The 13,151-nt window shown below is 52.8% G+C and overlaps 2 protein-coding genes across 5 annotated transcripts in view; both read right to left on the reverse strand.

The window, feature by feature from the left end:
• POR (cytochrome p450 oxidoreductase) overlaps positions 1-4,430 on the reverse strand; it is a 31,673-nt gene extending 27,243 nt beyond the window's left edge. Inside the window, exons 1-2 of one of the 4 annotated variants that reach the window (XM_082294707.1) lie at positions 4,324-4,430; positions 3,988-4,190 (exon numbers count right to left, since the gene is read on the reverse strand). The gene's annotated coding sequence lies outside the window, so the exon portion shown is untranslated. Of the gene's footprint in view, positions 1-167; positions 491-1,420; positions 1,494-3,987; positions 4,191-4,323 lie in introns of those variants that run through there. The other 3 variants (XM_082294705.1, XM_082294708.1, XM_082294706.1) reach the window with 3 other exon arrangements.
• A 434-nt stretch (positions 4,431-4,864) lies between these two features.
• RHBDD2 (rhomboid domain containing 2) lies at positions 4,865-11,487 on the reverse strand. The gene is made up of 4 exons (XM_082294845.1): positions 11,328-11,487; positions 9,834-10,235; positions 9,321-9,471; positions 4,865-7,148 (listed from the first exon to the last, which is right to left on the reverse strand). Exons 1-4 carry the CDS (start codon positions 11,470-11,472, stop codon positions 6,722-6,724), a joined length of 1,125 nt encoding a protein of 374 aa, XP_082150971.1. The 5' UTR covers positions 11,473-11,487; the 3' UTR covers positions 4,865-6,721.
• Positions 11,488-13,151: the final 1,664 nt, after the last annotated feature.

The raw sequence follows: 13,151 nt of genomic DNA on the forward strand, positions 1-13,151 counted from the left end.
CTTCTCAGCTGGATATGTTTCTACTTTCTAAAGACAGCTGTAAAAGTACAAACCCATTTCACCTTCTCAGACTCACATCAGACAGCCTCAGTGACCCCTCTTCTCTGTACACATTCCACTAAGCATTCCCATTTCCTTTCACACTCCAAAAGCTAACCCAGGCTTACCCAAGGTCTAAGCACCGGCAGAACAAAGCACACTCCAAGGTGTTCCAGCAGTGCTTACTCCTGCAACTAAGACAACTCCCCAAGAACCAATTCCACACTGATGACTATCTCCCAACACCATCATCCAGATGTCTTCGCCCCCTCCAGCCTTAATATTTCTGAAACGAGGGGGTTCCCATTATTTCCTTTGACAAGCACACTCCCTAGGTGAGTAATTTCACTCTTTGAAGAAACTCCATCAGGAAAATTCAGGAGCAAACAGCCTTCTCACACCCCAGCAGTTTATAAAGTGAAATAGATGGAACAACAGCGGAACAGCCCAGCCTGCAGCAAAGGTGTCAATTAAATACTGGGAATAACGTTCTGCAGGGAAGTGCCAGAAAATTAAGCTCATTAAAGGCTTTTAACCAGCAACAACCTGGGATGGGGTAAGTCTGAGCAACGCTTCAGCGCTGTGGAAGCAAGGCAGGGCAGGCATCACCCCGTGAAGGCTGCCCACCCTTCCTCAGCCCTGCCAGGGGTGCTGGTCAGTCCCCCACCCCACAGCCCCCGGGGGACAGGCATGATAGGGGTACCCCCAAATAACAGGGGGGCCACTCATGCCAGCCCCCCATACAAGGCACACTGGTCACACCAGTCTCCCCAGTAACAGGGTGCTCAGCAACACCAGATGCTCCCAAATAAGAAGGGCTCTGGTCATACCAATTCCTGCCACATAACAGAGGAGCAGTCACAGCAGACTCTGCAGGTAACAGGGAGCTCTGGTCATCCCGGTCCTCCCCAAATAACAGGGGACCGGTCACAGCACACTCCCCAGATAACAGGGGTCATCCCAGTCCTCCCCGACCTCTCGAATAAGAGGGATCTCTAAAAATCTCAGTAACTCCCAGTAACAGGATGCCCACTCACTCCAGACCTCCCAGTGAACAGGGGGCTCTGGTCCTCCCAGTCCTCTCCCAAAAAGAGGTCTATTCACATCGACCTCCCCGCCAGTAACAGCGGGGTTACTTACAGCAGCACGCCCATAACAGGGGATCCCGACCATCCCCGTAACAGGGAGCCAATCACACCAGTGCCCCCAATACAATAAGAGCTCCCCATCCCATGCCAACCCCACCACGGGGTGCCGGACCGCCCCTCCCCAGCACAGAGGACCACAAAGGCGGGGCTCAGCCCCCCCGCAGCCACAGAGGACCCCCAGACCCACCCCTCCTCAACCACACGACCCCGCAGCCCCGGCACCCCGCACCCACCGCCGGCCCGGCCCGTCTGGCGCTGGCGACTCCCGCGGCCCCGGCGCGGCCGGCACGTACAGCGGACCGCACCACCCGGGCACACGCGCGGGGGAACACGCTCCGCCCTCACCGCCCACCAATAGGCGGCGAGCGCGCCTGCCCGTAAAGATCCCCCCTCTGCGGCGGCGCATGGGACAGCCCCAGGACGGGGATCTTAAAGGGACAGGAGCCCCGGGAGGGGCCGGGAGTAAAGTCGGGCTCCGGGGTGGGTCAGAACTGGGGTGGTCAAGGCTGAGGTCAGGGTGCAGAGGAATGGGGTCCAGAGGTCACAGTGGGTGTAAGCAGGGGGTCAGTGTGGGGAGCAGGCTTGGGGTCAACATTGTAGTTCGGGGGTGAGTGTGGGGGCCGGCATTGGAGTCATGGTGGGGTCAGAGCTGGGGTTACAGTGGGAGCAGGGCTTGGGTCACTGTGGGGTCATGTTTGGGGTCATGGGCTGGAGTTAGGGGGCTGAGGTCAGTTTTGGACACTAACTCTGGGCTGAGCCAGGACCTGCAGACGCAGGACTGCTGTCTGTGGCCACTCCTGGGTGCACATGGTGCTGCTGTGGGACTCCCAGTTCCCCCCAAGGTCACTGCCCAGACCAGGGCCCCATGGAGGGTCAGGGGGACCCCAGGGTGGAGGCTGGCACCCAGTCACTGCCACCCTCCCTGGGAGCCAGGGGACTGCTCCACCCAGCAGGAGCACATGCTCCTGATTTAACCACAACCCAGATGATTCTGGTGTTTTGGGGTGGTCTTTCTCTCGCTGCCACACCAGGAAGTTGCACAAGCAGCTCTGGAAACATCTCCAGCAGCGCCAGTGGGAGATTTCATAACCCAGACTTCCAGACCCACAGGGACCGCTGCTCTCATCTCTTTTTTGGGGCGAGGAAGCTGAGTTACAACTCTGCTGTTTCCAGCTTGGCCAAAGCCAGAGGCACAGCTTGCCCTGACCCCACTGAGCCAGCCCCACGGCTGAGTGGGGTCACCCCGGGGCTGGGTCCCCTCCCTTCACCAGCCAGACACTGGCACATCCAAAGTCACCATCCTAACGCTGTCATTGTGTTGACGCTGGCTCCAGAGTCAATAAAGACTCGGGGAAGGTCCAAAGTTCAAGCTGGGCCTGGCAGGCACCAGAAGAGGTGTGAGGAGGGGGCAAAGACCCGAAAAACACCAGCCCAGGGCTGCAGGGACACCCTATTTCATGACAGCATTTGAGCAGAGGGTTGAGGGGTGTGAGGTCACCTGAGTACTGATGCCACTCACATCAGTTTTGGGATTGACCGCATGGAAGCTCCCTGGGGTGACTGGTCTGTACCCCGTGGGGTGAATGGACACTGGTTAAAGGTCCCAGTGGCCCTGACGGGACGGCAGGACAGAGCAGGTCCATGGCTGGGGTCATCCCACCAGGTGCCTGGACTGGGGACAGGCATTATGGCACAGCCTGTCCCATTCTGTCCCCACAGGGAAGGGGCTGGGGTCTCATCACACCCAGCTCAAACCCCCCAGAGGGAAGAAGCAGAGTCCTGCAGCTCACAGAGACCTGTTTGGCCAGTGCTTTGTCTCTCTACCTAGTTCTCCCACCTCTCCAGCTCTTCACTGTTCCCACCACAGTTTGAGGCTGAACTTCTGGCCACGAGACCCTCACAGTGCCAGCAAACAACAGGGGACCCCATGGGACAGCCATGGAGGTGGCGTTTGCCAGTGTCCTGGCCCTGGCACAGGGAAGCTGGCCCCCAGTCAGGATATCTGCATGGGTGTGCTTGGCCACAAATTAATGACAGGAAAGCAAAGAACCACAGACCCGTTTTCCTTCCAGCATCAATGTCTCCTGCCAGGCCTCCCCACTCCGTGAATCCCCTCACTCCTGGATGGGGCAGTGATGTAGGTCCAAGTCAGTTCTGCTATCCTCATGTATCCCTGACTCCTTTCCCCTTGCATCATGGTGGGAGCTGAAGAGCAGAGGGGATGGACTTGGGATCTTCCAGAGCATTCTTCCTATGGCAGGACCACTACTCCAAGGACAGAGAACAGCTGGCTCTGCTCCCAGCACTTGTCCCCAGACTGTCACTCTGCAGTGACCCTCTGAGGACATGGGGGCAACCCAAGGGGCTTTCTGGACTCTCTGCACACACTGTGGACAGACACAATTCTGGCATGGAATGTTGTGGCAGTTTTACTGGGAATGAGCCAGAGGCACAGAATAACAAACCTCCAGGAACAGCACGTTCCCAGGGGCAGCCATCCTGGCCTGAACTGGGAGGTTATTGATTTTTTTTCTTTCCTTTTTTTTTTCCTGCTTTAGGAACTCCAATTCTCTGTCTCCCCGCTAAGGAAACGAGCTGGTACTGCAATGTGTGATGAGTAACATTACCGTGAACTTAGATAGGCAGATGCCAAAGCCCAGTGAGCTGATGACTTTTACCTCCCTCTCTTCCAAATTTAAATCCTCTTCTCAGCCTCAGACATATTTGCAAATGTGTCATCCCAACCTGTTTCCTCCCTCTCAGCAACTTCACTTCCCTGGGTGATGAGTTCTGAACTTACCCCCAGCCCTGAGGAACTGGGACTTGTTGGACTCCACTGTCCAAGAGCATTTCACTGTGGCATGGATGTCCTCAGAAAAGCAGGGAGCAGAAAATAAATCTCCACAAACATCCATCTGAAAGGCACTGAAGGCAGGTCCAACACACTGCACGTGACCAGTAGGTGCAGCTGGACTCAGAACATTCCTGGGGACACGGTGGAAGCTGTAGAGATCAGAGAGACCAAGTGATCTGCCACAGCCACCAAGAAGCTCCCAAAAAGATCTGGGAGCAGAAAGAAAACAAATCCAAACTCTGGTTTTGTGCTCATCTGGCATGTCCTGTCCTCAGGGCTCACCTGGAAGGCTGTGGCAGTTGTCTTGCCCCAGCATGGAAAGGTTCGTGGCTGGAACCTGCTCCTTCCCTCCTGGAGAGAGGTTTGCACCAGCTGGGATTGGGGCTGTTCCCGCTGCCGGCTGTGACACTGCGGTGACTCTTACAGGGCATCCTCTACCGCTGTAAAGCCAGGAAACTATTCCCTGGAAACACGCCATCCCTTTGACAGCTCTGCGGGGACAGCGAATCTCTCACCAGATCGACTGATAAAAGAGTTGGACAGGAAAAACAACCGGTTTCCAGCGTTTTCCAGTGTGCAGTACCGCTTGTCCCCAGTGCTCGTCCTCAGCGCGCGTCCAAGGCCACCAGCGACACGCAGCTGCATCCATCCCGCCCACAGCCCATCCCACTGATCCCATTCCATCACCCGGAGGGGCACGCTCCAGCTCCCCACTTATAAACAAACCCAGAGGCACAGCAGTCCGTCTTTCAGAACTGTATTTCAAGTTCACAATTTGGAGATACACAACATTAGTGATTGTTATGAATCCTCATCACCCTTCTGGAAAAAATCAGTGATAAAATGCCTAGGTTTACAGGCAAGGATTTCACAAGGAGGAAAATCAAGGCACTAACGGGAATGGAGTATCAACATTTCAATGCTATCTCTAGCATTTCTTTCCTGGTATTAAAAACATGCTTTTAAAGTCCAAACAAGCTCCTTATCCTGCTCTTGCTCCACACTAAAAATATAACAATGCAATTGCTGTCAGCAGGAAAAACAGGACCATAAAATCAAGTCCATTTGTGATCCCACAGAGGAGCTGGCCCTCAACACCAGGCTGGTTCCCAAATTGCTGCATCCTCCTGCTGAAAGCCCTGCCTGGGGTGCTCACCTTTGCAAGAAGAGCCTCTTACTCATGTCTTATTTATCTGAGGTGTAAGGTCTCAGCACTGACTTTGGTCTCCTCCAAAAGGAAGCCTCTGCATCCCACATGGGATTGTGGCAGTCATTCCAGAGGGGCTCCCGGAGAAGTAAAGCAGCTGGATGGCAATGTGGGGCTTCCTCAGACCCTGATGATGGAAAAAGGAAAGAGGCAGGGACGTGCTTTGGAACGTGCAGCTGCCAGAGCTGCCTCTGGCCAGGCTCACCGAGAGCAGGCAGGAGCCCCGAGGCTGTTGAGTTTCTGGGGCTGCGTGAGGCACTGCAAGAACATCTCCAAGAGCAGGAATGGCACTTTGTACTTCATGGAGCACTTTTTTTGGAGCACAGCAAAACTCTTAAGTGGAGTCAAGGGCAGCTGTTGAGATCCTGGCTGATTTACAGATGCAGAGGCAGCGGATTACTACTGGGCACTGTACAGTGGGCTACACAGCTGGGAATAAAGCTCAAATCCCAGCAGCTGGACCAAACTCCTTCATTACAGACATAAGCACCAAAAAGTGCATCCTATTGCAAATCCCTGGCTGAGAACTCCCCTCTCCCACACACCTGCCCACCTGCTCTGAAAAAAACAGGGAGAGATTGTGCTAATATTGGTGGGTGAGACTGCTAAAGCCGAGCAGTGTGAACACCCCCAACAGCACTGCTACATTCCTCCTAATTCTTCTAATCCACTGTTAAGGTCTCTCCCAGCTCCTTGGATTTATAACCATTTGCTCCACAAAGGGCCAAAATCCCTTACTGAAAAGTCTCTCACTACCTCACAGGCATCTGAGGTTGCCTTACTGGTAAGTGATGGTGACACAGGCTGGGGCTGGTGCAGCGCTCCCAGAAAATGAAGGCAATCCATTGATGCAGGCACAAGACCTTCAGCATTTTAGAGCTGTGTTTTGGGGCAGAAAAAGGTATTCTGTATTCTACCCTCTTGCCTCAGGTTAGTATAACAAGCCCCTTTCAAGGCACTCTCTTAGTGGACAAGTCACCAGTAGGACAGACATCTGTCCTCCTCCATTTAATTTTAAGTTATAAACTAAGGCTCCTATGATTCCCACTCCTTTTGGGTCCTAGCTACATCACACCTGTAAAAAAGACAGGAATGTAAACGGGAAGTGCTTATTGCTGCAGCTTAGTTGAACCCCAGATTCACCCAGTGTTTTGCCAATGAGGTTCCTACCTTGGCCTGGGGAGCTGGTGCACTGGAACTGCAGTGGCACTGTGGAAAAATGCAGCTGCTAAATGCAGCAAAGAAGAAAGACTTCAAAAGGATGAGAAGTTCACAGAGGTGATACAGTTCCCATCCTCCAACAACATCAAGAAGTAAAAAAAAATTATAAGGGAAATATAATTCAAGTAGACTGTGCCAGGGAGCAGGGGAATGGCCTTCACTGGAGCTACCAACCCATTCCAACACTCACCCCAGACACAGCAAAGATGCCAGCAGTGCACTGCTGTGTGAGTCCTGCTGCTCTCTGGAGGATCAGTACACCTGGACTCTGGTAAATTCAGCTGAAACAGAGGCCACTGGTGCTGCTGGATACCCTGGTGCTTGCTGAACAGCAGCCAGAAGGCCCGTGGCTGCAGGTGGCTGTGGCTGAGCTGGGCACACGTGCTGTGGGACAGAGAATTTGCCCAGCTGGCAGCACTGTCCCGGTGAGGCTCCGGCGTGGGCCTGCCCAGGACACTCTCCAAAGGCACCTCTGGCTTGGCAGTGGGAAGAACTGAGGCTGTGTCCTGCAGCATGGGCCTGCTGAGATCCCTCGTGTCCCAGAGCGTGGCCGTATCCCGGAGCGTGGCCGTGATGCAAGCCCTGGCTCTGAGCACTGGGGTGCTGGGAAGCAGGAAGAGCCAGAGGCGAAGGACAGTGGTAGCTCTGGGTGGGGTAAGTGCCAGGCACAGGGTTAATTCTGGGCAGGAAGAAAACAGAAAGTTACACTGTGCTCAGAACTGACACTGTCTAATTAGTGCTGGAAGTGCCCTGGGGGCAGATTTCCTCCTGACCAGAGCTCAGAGAGGTCACTGCAATCCATCAGAGAGATTCACTACAACAAAAGCTCTTATTATAAGCAGCACTTGAGTAAAAAATGGGCTTAGTGGCCTCCCAGGACAGCTGTTCCCATTCCCAACCCACACCGACTCCACAACCACTGAACGAGCGTGGTTCTTGCGTGGTACTCGGCCCCAGGCTCTTTGTGCAAGGAACACACAAGCCAAACTGCAACGTGCCCTGAGATTCCTGTGTGCATCCTCCCTGCCCTGTGAGTGACACATCTGCCAGGTCATTAATCAGGAGAAGTTACAGCCACCAAGTGCTATTTACCAAGAAAACACAAAGGCCTTTGGTGCCAGTAAGAGCCCAGAGTACAGAGCAAAAAAAAAAAAAGGAAGGAGGAGAGAGTTAGAAATAAAAGAGAGAGTTAGAAATAAAATTAATCATTCAGAAGCAAGGGCTAGGAAGTCTTTGCCAGCAGAAGGCATGACTCATCCTGCCAAAACCCATCAGGAGAGAGGCAATCTGCCTGGAAGCTGAAGCCTCTGGGACTTCAGGAGTGCTGCTCAGCCCACACACAACTTGAGGATGAGACCTGAGAATCCAGGCAATATTCATGAAGCCATGACTGCCAAGTTCCCAAAAAGAAAAGACTGGCTCATGCTGGGGTTTTCAGGCTTGGAGATTTCTTTTCAATTATTTGGGGTGTGGGTTTGATTTTGGATTTCTTCTTATTTGTGGACACAAACATGATGCCAAGGCCTGGACTTCAAAGAAATATCTCCTGTCTCATGGCAATTTAATACCTGAATCTTATGAAAATTTAAAATGAAAACAAATCCCATACTATTAAGAGCTCTTGCTTGGAAATAAGAACCAAAATAATAAAAATTAAACTCCAGAGGCACTTAAGGAAGTTTTATCCAAGACACAGACATGCAAATTTAGCTGCAGCAGTGGAAGCATCCTAGAAACACCTTCCCACGCCCTGCTTGACAGTCAAATGTTCATGTAAATACCTTTGTGTCACAGCAGTCTGTGTCACCTCACCAAAGGAAGCAGGTTTAGATACTGACGTGCTGTGCACAGCAGGATGGGCCTGGTGCTGGCACAGGCTCAGCATGGAGCCAGGCAGCCTCTCCTTCCAAAAGCTGCACTTGCACAGGAGGGAGAGAGAGAAAACACAGACTCTGGATCTGTCTGGCCTCCCCTGCAAGCATTCACATGTTTTGAGTGTCCTGATGGATCTGGGGGACACTCCTGCTGCAGGCAATGGTTGCTTTTATGGTTTCCCATGGGTGAGGCCAGTGCAAACACCTGGGAATGCTTCCACTTCGAATAAAACTTCACAGCGAGCCGATGGTTTAAACAATACATAGAATTTAACCCTGAATAGAAAACTATTTTTCCTTTGTGAAACTGAAAGGACACCTTAGAAAAAGTAAATATTTGATCTCCATTTTCAAGCCTTTTAGAAAACAAGTGAGTTCTCATGGTTTGTGTTAAAACTTTTCCTGCATGTCACCTGTGGGCCCCAAGGCTTCTTCTCTGTAAAGCAACATTGCCTTGATACTGAAAACCTGCTGAAAGGTTAAAAGACACCAAACTTTGCACTGAACTTTCTAAGTGCCATCCTTAATTTACAATGCTCTGCTCCTTACATAGGTTTGGACACAACTCACTTCACAGCATTCCTGGCAGGAGAGGTGGGGCGAATAAAGATAAGGATCACGCCCCAGGGAGCCATAGAGCCAGGAACAACTGCCTCTTGCTGAGGCAGAATTGCACAACTCAGCTTTCATGTCAGCCACAGCTGCAATACCTTCCCATGTGTACACACTGCCCTTGCAGCAAAGGAGAGATCTTTCACCTCCATTTAGCTTTCAATAAAGACCTGGTTGAGTTAATTCGTGGTGATTTATTAGTCACGCTAATGTCACTAGTGTAACATCAATGGGTGACTCTGTTCCCCACAATACCCACGATGTGAGCAGGAGAGGCACAATACAGCTTCTGGAGGCGATTTCATGCTTCTACTCACACCTGAAAACTCCCCTTTAAGATGTTTCACAGGAACTCCTGTACTTACTTGCTGTTTTCAGAGGCTCTTCTCTCTGCTAAGGACCCTGGGATGTATTCCAGCCCTGGTATCCTCTTTAGCAGAGTGAAAGGGAATACCCGGTCCAGCTTAGAGCCCACCGACTCTGGAAAATCCAAGCAGAAACAGTAGCCAAGACCATCTGAAGTCAGGAGCTTGTTAAGGAGAACTGAAGACAAAACACACTCATTACTGACACAGCCACAGAGAATCCCCCTCTGCCCACAAACCACTTTCCCTGGAGAATTCTCTCGGATCTACCCAGCACCACCTTCAGAGACCATCGCCCTCCTCAGCTCCACGTTCTCTGCATGCACTGAGAAGGGGCAGGTGAGGTGAAACACAAATGCAGAATGGGATGGGACGAGGATGAGCAAAGCCAGTAAGGGTTTAGTGCAGAGAGGAGTCCAGGAAAAGCCAGTGCACCTCAGTGATGAGAACCGCAGCACCTCCTTCCCACCACAATCCTGCTGTGGCCCAGGGCTTCCCACTCGGAAAGGATACAGGCTTCCCCAACCAGAAGCCCACACAAGTTCCCCAAGAGGGAAGAGTGGGGGACAAACCACGCTATGCAGAGCCCAAACCACGGCACCAGCACCACAGGAACTCTGCACCCAAAAACCAGAGTCCTCCTCATGCGTGAGCGGGTGGTAGAAACCCCCAGCGTGGCAAAAGCCACTGGCATGAACCCTTTGACATCTCCCACTTCCAACAGCCTGGAGACAAGGGGCTCGAGGAAGAGGTACAGGAGGGCGGAGAGCACGGAGAAAGTGGCAGTGAGGATGCAGTGCTTCACTGTGCCCACGTTCTTCTCAAAGCTGCCAGCAAAGTACCAGATGATAACAGCACCACAGGTCAGGGAGATCAAGTCCTCGTAGACAAAGATGTAGGTGATCAACCTGTGAACTGAGCACAGCAGCACCTCAGCCAGCCACAGACAGCACTGGAGTTGCTATAAAACAATTACGTGCTTGAGCAGAGGGAGAGTGAGCCCACGGGATTAATTAACAGCTTTCATTTCTATCCTGGCATAGAAGAGAAGGAACCTGAGGCCTTTAAAACCAGGCGTAAATAACCAAATAGAGTGAAAACAAGTGCTATCTTGGGTGTCACAAACATATGGGCTGGCTCTTGCTGCTTCCTGGGAAGCTGCCTGGAAAAAAGCAACAGCATCTGTAGTAAATTTCAGTCTCATTAAAAGAGAAAGCAAGAGACATAAAAATAACTATTACAGTCCTGATGATTTTGGCAAAAAGATAAACACTTCTTAAATTGCTGGAAGGCCGATTTTCATCACCAAAAATGCCTGGAGGTTATCACATCTCAGAAGTGCTTCCAAGCTCTAAGTTTAGGTGTTCTCCTGGGCACACAGCAAGGACTGCAACAGACTTCTCCACCTCCCTCCCATCAACCTCAGTTCCACAGCCAGAAAAACACCAGTGAAAAACAAAACAATGCACTGCAATCCCTGGAGACACGTGAGGAGATGGTGGAACCTGCCCATCAGCTCAGAGCACCGGACTGATAAAGAAAATCACTGCACGGGGGTAAGTTGGAACACGGGAATTAAAAGCGTAATAAAAATCATTCTGGGAATACCACAAGGACAGAAAAACGCAAATCCCTCAAGCTCGTGGTAGTGTTATCCACTGGGCTTACTGTCAAAGGACGGAGATGAGGGTGAGGGGAAGCAGCCTGATGTCGAGGGACTGAAACGGGTGCCCGCAGGCTGGGTGCAGGCCAAGGGAAGCGCAGGAAAAGCGGGAGGAAAAGGGACACGGAGAGCGGGACACGGCGGGAGCAGCGCACTCGGAGACGGGCTTGAGGACGTGCACAGAAATGGGGGCTGAGGGGGGTACCAAGGGGTCCAGGGCAGGACAAGGAGAAGGCCGGAGAAAGGGGACACAAAGGCTCCGCTGGGATCTGGGGAAGGCGCGGAACGGGGTGGGCAGAGGAACCAAGGAGGCAGCGGCTGCACCCGCCGGCGGCCCCGCTCACCTTCCCCGTCGTGCAGGGCTGCGGGGCGCAGCGCGGCGGCGGAGTGGGCGGCGGGGACACCCCGCAGCAATCCGGGCGCGGAGGCACCGACCGACAACAGCACCGTGAGGGCTGCAGCAGCCGGCGGGGCCGAGGACGCCGCCATTGCTGCCCCGCGCGCCCGCCGCTTCCGGCCGCCGCCGGAAGGCCTGGCCGTTTCCATGGCAACAGGAGGTGCTGCGGGGCCCGTTGCCATGGAGATGGGGGGGGTCTCCCCCCCCCTTTTGAATTTTTGTTTAATTATTGCTATTTTTTCCCTGTTCAGAAGGGGGAAATCTCCCCGGCGGGAGGTGTGAGGTCTCGCTGGGATCCCGCCCAGCGCGGGGATATAGCCTGGTGTTCCCACACGCGGCCGCCCCAGGGTGCGGGAGGCCCATCCAGAGCCGTGCAGCCACCCCTCCCCCAAGCCGCGGGGTCTGGCTGCTGGGAATCACAGAATGCATCAGGCTGGAAAAGATCTCCGGGATCATCGAGTCCAACCCGTGACCGATGAACACCCCCATGTCAACCAGATCAGAGCACTGGGTGCCACATCCAGTGTTTCTGTAAACACCTCCAGGGATGATGACTCCACCTACCCTGAGCAGCCCCTTTCCAAGTCTAATCAGCCTTTCTATGAAGGAATTCCTCATGTTCAGCCTGAACCTGCCGTGATGCAGCTTAAGACTATGTCCTCTCACCCTGTCCCTTGTTCCCTGGGAGCAGAGCCCAACCCCCACCTGGCTACAACCTCCTGTAAGAGAATTGTAGAGCACAAGAAGGTCCCCTGTGAGCCTCCTCTTCTCCAGGCTGAGCCCTCCCAACTCCCTCAACTACTCCTGGTGCTCCAGACCCTTCCCCAGCTCCGTTCCCTTCTCTGGACATGCTCCAGCCCCTCAACGTCCTTCCTGAGTTGAGGACCCCAGAACTGGATATTGGTCTCAAAAGCTGAGTGTTTCCCTTCAGTGTGATGGCCGGAGGTGGAGAGGGGTGTCCACGCCACAGCTGCTCCTGCTGTGTTCACACCGGGCCAAGCCTGTGTGAGGTTTGTATTATGTGCGCTGTCTGCCTTCAATTCCCCAGCAATATTGGCTTAATCGTTTGGCCAGTTCTAGTTAGATCTAGGAGAGGAATTGGCAGCTCAGAAATGAAGATACCAAAGTTCTTGAAGGTTTCATGGGTACAGGGAGATGATGAAGTAGGGAGAACTTAATCTGATTCCCTGTGATCATGACCACTGGCTAACTTTATACACAGTTAGCACTAACCACAATTGCATCTGTTCTTGAGCTTGTAGTCGGGAATGGAGCTATGGATATTGTAGTAGGAAAAGAGTATATTTGCACAAAAGGAGTAAATCTGTTGACACCGTACATCCCACCTGGACGTGTTCCTGTGTCATCTGCTCTAGGTGACCCTGCCTTGGCAGAGGAGTTGAACTGGATAAAGGATCAGAAGAAACCCACCTTCCCACACCATCACTGATTTTGCAACGTGGAGAAGGATTTAAAGCAGCTGGGATTATTTCCAGCTGAGGGGAAAGAGCAGAGGGTTGAAGGGCTGATGTCTTTTCCACATCTCAACTTCAAAGTTTTTGGTTGGGAGCATGGCACAGATCTATCAGCAGGCAGATAGATACATAACCCTGAAACTCTCTCTCAATTAATTCCATTTCTCATGTATGAGAAGCCTTCAGTCCCTGAGGAATGCACAAACACTGAGAGGCTCTACTCAGAGCAAAAGATCCCCCCACCTCCCCTGGCTAGGGAGCATTGTTTGGGATCTGCCCTAATCCCAACATCGCAC

The sequence above is a fragment of the Coloeus monedula genome, assembly GCF_965178545.1.
Source record: "Coloeus monedula genome assembly, chromosome: 20".
NCBI lineage: Eukaryota > Metazoa > Chordata > Aves > Passeriformes > Corvidae > Coloeus > Coloeus monedula.

Excerpts from the sequence above, each read along its gene's own strand:
- RHBDD2 (XM_082294845.1), bottom strand. The coding sequence starts at position 11,472 with ATGGCGGCGTCCTCGGCCCCGCCGGCTGCTGCAGCCCTCACGGTGCTG. Across the intron at positions 10,236-11,327 it reads AGCCCTGCACGACGGGGAAG|TTCACAGGTTGATCACCTAC; the intron begins GTGAGCGGGGCC and ends TGCTGTGCTCAG. Across the intron at positions 7,149-9,320 it reads AGAGCCTCTGAAAACAGCAA|AATTAACCCTGTGCCTGGCA; the intron begins GTAAGTACAGGA and ends CTTCCTGCCCAG.